At 38.7% G+C, this 6,000-nt stretch overlaps 1 protein-coding gene across 3 annotated transcripts in view; it reads left to right on the top strand.

Moving 5' to 3' along the window:
- Window positions 1-3,474: 3,474 nt before the first annotated feature.
- LOC106566221 (homeodomain-interacting protein kinase 1) overlaps window positions 3,475-6,000 on the top strand; it is a 44,517-nt gene continuing 41,991 nt past the window's right edge. Inside the window, exon 1 of one of the 3 annotated variants that reach the window (XM_014134097.3) lies at window positions 3,475-3,666. In XM_014134097.3, coding sequence (XP_013989572.3) covers window positions 3,513-3,666 — 154 coding nt within the window. In that variant the 5' untranslated portion in view covers window positions 3,475-3,512. Of the gene's footprint in view, window positions 4,007-6,000 lie in introns of all 3 variants that reach the window. The other 2 variants (XM_014134096.3, XM_014134098.3) reach the window with 2 other exon arrangements.

The raw sequence follows: 6,000 nt of genomic DNA, 5'->3' as shown, positions 1-6,000 counted from the left end.
CTACCACTTATTGTGTATAGGAGAGGTCGCAATTTACGCGATAAATTGGTTCATGCCAACTGCCAGGCAGAAAAGACAATCAGCCAGGCTCTTTTACGGCCTCTTCCAAATGGAAGCTATAAATGCAGAGGATGCGCACAGTGCAACAATATGATGAAGTGTGAATATTTCTGCCACCCACACATTGAGGAAAACGGTTCCAAATAAATTACATTATTACGTGTTCCACCACCCATGTTATTTACATGATTAAATGTCCATGTGGGCTGTGCTATGTAGGTAAAACCTCTCGTTCTCTCAAACAGAGAAACAGTGAACATAAAAATTCAATCAGGGGAAACGACAGGGATTATCCAGTCGCAGTACATTTTAATGACCTAAAACATGCCATTTCTACCTTTTTAGATGTTGTGGCATAGAGAAAGTTAAGATATCAGACAGTGGAGGTGACATTAATAATACTCTGAGTAAAAGAGAATGTTTTTGGAGGTTCACCATCCAGACATGATTTCCTAAAGGTCTTAATGATGAAATGCCTATGTATGTTATGTTGTGAATTTGAACATGAATTACGTCCCTATTTAAAATTACTTGCTCGGTAGGTCTATGTCCTCATTGTGGTTTTACAGACGTGTTTAATACGTCTTATTTACACACTTTATTCTAATATTTATAAAATACGTATTGTTATATTTGGTAGCACTCGTTTTTGTTTTCCTTCGCCTCCAACCCCTTTCGATGCGTGGGACCGGATGTGGGTGTGGCTAGGTCTACATAATGGTGCTAATTATAAACAGCTCTGACGAAGGCCGTGAGGCCCGATACGTGAAGCTTATTAAAGATCAGTGATACATACTATCAAGAGCAGTGTGCAGGTTTCCTTTTTCCTTCATCTTGTTCAATTGTTACCAGGCACCTGCACAAAAAGATTGCTCAGATGTGCGAGTGCCTTTTGAAACATTAATTTTTCAAACATTTTAATTTCAATAGCTCCTTGGTCATGAATGTCCATTCTGTGGGCCTACACATTGCACACCCTTGAGTTTGTCCATTTTCATCTCACTCGATTTTACATTAATTTTTCAAACTTTCAAATAATATCAAATATCAACGCAGTATGACAAATTAGCCATCCATTGTGTTATATCATACATTGTCTTACATGCCGTCACTGTTGTCAAAAGATTATAAACATGTTTAAATGAAGTTACTAACCCAGTCAGTCTTTGGGCCACATCCAGGTTGTTTATCAGTGGCACACATGAATCAGTTGTTGGCTTTGTTGAACTCTGAAATCATAGGCCTGAACTGAACATATGGCTGTCCCACACAACTACATCACAATAAAGAATTTACATTTACTTTGAATTTACATACCAGACATTTTTAGTATATCCTCAGCCATTTATTTTCACTGTTGCTCCATGTGTTTTTGTGAAGGTTCTATATCAATTTGGGGAGGGGATGTTGGGGAAGTTCTGTGCAGCCATCTACACCAAAAAATAAAATAGAGTTTTTCACCAAATTGTCACATAACAGCTAACCATTACTTATTGAAAATATAACTATAAAACCTGCATTACAAAGACCCCACAGCTGAAGGTGTCCTGCTGCATGGTGGGAGTTATTTCCCCTCTTTTACACTTTATGTCCACCCAGTCGTCTTTTCCATGGCAGGACCTTCTCATTTTGAAGTATTCTCTTTTTTTTTATGTAAACATAAAGGAATTCTGATTAGTTTATAGGCAAATGAATACACATGCCAAAACTGTATGCTGATTTCCTTATCACTATAATCTAGTAGAGGTAATTTATTTTATGCCCCATTCGACACACAGCCTAAATTATAGGCAATGAAACATTTACAGGACAATAATAAAAGTAGCATACAGGATCCAACCCTATCACAGAGTGAATACATGTAGAGCGTTTGTAGACTTTAAGAAAAAAAAATATTAAGTGACAGTTTCATCAGTACATGCTTAAAGAAAGAAAGTCATATCACAAAGATCACAGATGACAGTGCCCATCAAATCTATGACAATAGAGAATGAATTGTAAGCACCAAAGTGTGTTAAAGTGTTTTTGACAAAATAATATCTGAAAATGGCAGTTGTTGAACATAATACTTCTATTAGCAATTTATGATATATGCAGTTGAGGAATATTCCATGTATCAACACTACATGTAGGACGGACATAAGACATTCCCACATACAGTAGCCACATACATAGAGGCATTTTTGAGCTGTGATTTTACCACTCAGAATCCAGAATGGATATGACAATGGTGCCAGCACAGGATGTAATACACCCTTTACAACAATCTACTTTTTTGATCTTCTTGACCTCTTATCTGGTCAACTGCTACTATGTGTCAGTAAAAGAAGGGCTGGTTTAGATTAAAAACTATTTCCCTGTGTCCCCGTTCATAGGGGCATGAGAGACATTTACATTACATTTTAGTCATTTAGCAGACACTCTTCTCCAGAGTGACTTACAGTAGTGAATGCATACATTTCATGCATTTTTTTGTACTGGCCCCCCGTGGGAATCAAACCCACAAGCCTGGCGTTGCACACACCATGCTGGCATTGCAAACACCATGCTCTACCAACTGAGCCACACGGAAGACTAGTCAGTGGTAGAATTGACTTGGCACTTTATTGGCTCAAACACCCACAGACCCACAAGGTTGAGGTTACTCACAGACAGTAATTAGTAATAAAACATTGTTTCTTCTAACTGTCCAAGAATAGGATCCAAAGTGTTTGGAAATATTTGTTCTCCATCAATACAAAGGAGGGGATGTCTCTTCTCATACTTCTGGCACTTTAGTTAGACTTCCAAACTGTAAAAAGTTTATGATGGGGCCGGCAACGGAGTTCCCTGTGACTAAGCACCACGGAGACCAATCAGGAGAGAATACATACAGGTCAAGGGGTGTGTCTGTGCCTTCTAGATTACTCTCTCTTTACAGAGGAACCCCTGTGGTTCAAGTCAAGAGCTACCCTTCCTCTTTCAGTCTGCTCTGCGCATGTCTGAAAGTGACAGAGCCAGCAGCCAAGAGTGTTTTTCACAGTGTGTCATAAAACATTATTACACTTATGAATGTATGTAAAATGGTAATATGTATTAGATCCAGTACAATGGAATAACTATAGTCCACTGAAATTCTAATGTTTAAAAAAATTCATGTAAAAACGTGCGAGATGAAAATGGACAAACTAAATGTGTAGGCCCACTGAATGGACATTCTGAACCTTGTTTTATTAAGTCAGTAGATCATATGACCAAAGAGCTGAAATTCAAAAATGTAAATAAATAATTTAAAATATTGTGAGATGTAAATCGACAAAAAAAAATAAAAAAAAGTGTGTGCAATGTGTATCACTCGGGTTAGCTACAACCAGTTTAGAAAGTTTTAGGAGTAATGGTTAATAAAGAGCGATTGAAATTGAAATTAGAAAAATGAGATTTGTCACTATGTTGACGGTCCCTAACTGCTGTTGATGGACGTAAGGAAAACTACAGGAGAACATCCGTCGAATATCCAACCTGAAACCGTCTTTACCTTGGTATTATATTATCCTAACCTGCTAAGGAAGAAAATACATGCTCACAAAATATTGATCCCTTCTAGCCATGACAGTCTTTCTACTTCAGGTTAGCAGATGATAAATTACGTCGTTTGTTTTCCGTAGCTTTTAAAGGAAGTGTTTGTTATTGAAAGAAAATACGTTTATTTATTTTTAAATGATCTAACTACTTTTGATTGCATTTTAATTTACAACCGAGTTGACTGTTTCCGACCGGGGAACCGCTCCCTACTTGTGTTTTTGTTGGGACAACAATGAAGGCCTAGCTAGTTTTTAACGGTTACTTTATCGCTCTTTAGCTAGTTTATTTTAACGGTTTAAATCTGGATTAATCTGCTCTCCTAATGTGGGATTTCAACCCATTACTTTACTGATCTTCGACGTTACACTGTGAAATAAAAAATCAGGTATGTTGAGATTGTTTAAAACAAGATGTTTTCGTAAGGTTACGTCCGAGTGTAATTTGATGTGTTTAGCTAGCAAGCTAACTAGTTTACAGTTAGTTACGGTTTGTAAATGTTACAAGTAGTTCATGGAGCTAAACCTGCTAGCTAGATGTGTATTTGCGACATAAATGACCGGCTCGTCTTGGCTAGCTCTGATTTACCTTCCTACATTTGAACGATTATAGCTATAAGGCTGGAAGGGAAATATATAAGCTAGCTACTATTCAATAGATCATGTCATTTATATGAAATGTTGATTTAACTGTTTTTAAGTCGTTCAGGATAGGAAGCGAGCGTCGGCTAAATGACTCATGCTAACGCTAAATCATGTCGTCGTCCCCCCCCCCTAAAAAACAGTATCACACTATTTGATTTGCTAGACATTTCCCTCTGGAAAGCCCACTGTCTTGGCCGAAACATTGCAAAATGGTCAAGCTGGATGAGCAACTGTTTTGGATGGAGAACATCCTTCTGGTTTGTTGTGGCTATCATAGATGGCTAGCCTGACGGTATATGTAGCATGTTTACTATGTTGATAGGTGCAGGTATCTTGAGGACACTAGCTAGCTGTTTTAAACAACAATACAGATATGAGGTCAGGGGGGTGGCCTGTTCACCTGCAGAGCTCAAACACCGGATTCAGCCGTAACGCCGGATTCAGCCGTAACGCCGGATTCAGCCGTAACGCCGGATTCAGCCGTAACGCCGGATTCAGCCGTAACACCGGATTCAGCCGTAACGCCGGATTCAGCCGTAACACCGGATTCAGCCGTAACGCCGGATTCAGCTAGCTGTCTACAGTGCCTTCAGAAAGTATAAACACGCCTGGACTTTCCCCCCCACATTTTGTTGTTATAAAGTCGAATTAAAATGGATTTAATTGTTTTTTTGTTGTTGTTGTCAACGATCTACACAATACTCTGTCAAAGTGGAAGAACAATTTTAACAAAATCGTTTTAAAAAATTGATTAGATAGGTATTCAACCCCCCCTGAGTCAATACATGTTAGAATCACCTTAGGCAGCGATGACAGCTGAGAGTCTTTCTGATTCAGTCTCTGGATTGTGTAACATTTGCCCATCATTCTTTTCAAAATTCTTGTTAATCATTGCTAGGCATCCATTTTCAGGTCTTGTCATAGATTTTAAAGCAGTCAAAAAAAAAAAAACTGTAACTGCCAAATTCACTGTCATCTTGGTAAGCAGCTCCAGTGTATATTTGGCCTTGTGTTTTAGGTTGTTGTCCTGCTGAAAGGTGAATTCCTCTCCCAGTGTAGATTAGGTTGTTGTCCTGCTGAAAGGTGAATTCCTCTCCCAGTGTAGATTAGGTTATTGTTCTGCTGAAAGGTGAATTCCTCTCCCAGTGTAGATTAGGTTATTGTTCTGCTGAAAGGTGAATTCCTCTCCCAGTGTAGATTAGGTTATTGTTCTGCTGAAAGGTGAATTCCTCTCCCAGTGTAGATTAGGTTATTGTTCTGCTGAAAGGTGAATTCCTCTCCCAGTGTAGATTAGGTTATTGTTCTGCTGAAAGGTGAATTCCTCTCCCAGTGTAGATTAGGTTATTGTTCTGCTGAAAGGTGAATTCCTCTCCCAGTGTAGATTAGGTTATTGTTCTGCTGAAAGGTGAATTCCTCTCCCAGTGTAGATTAGGTTATTGTTCTGCTGAAAGGTGAATTCCTCTCCCAGTGTAGATTAGGTTATTGTTCTGCTGAAAGGTGAATTCCTCTCCCAGTGTGTTTTAGGTTATTGTTCTGCTGAAAGGTGAATTCCTCTCCCAGTGTAGATTAGGTTATTGTTCTGCTGAAAGGTGAATTCCTCTCCCAGTGTAGATTAGGTTATTGTTCTGCTGAAAGGTGAATTCCTCTCCCAGTGTAGATTAGGTTATTGTTCTGCTGAAAGGTGAATTCCTCTCCCAGTGTAGATTAGGTTATTGTTCTGCTGAAAGGTGAATTCCTC

This window comes from Salmo salar, chromosome 12 (genome assembly GCF_965601325.2).
Source record: "Salmo salar chromosome 12, fSalSal1, whole genome shotgun sequence".
Taxonomy (NCBI): Eukaryota; Metazoa; Chordata; class Actinopteri; order Salmoniformes; family Salmonidae; genus Salmo; species Salmo salar.
This window is presented reverse-complemented; position numbering and strand designations above follow the sequence as displayed.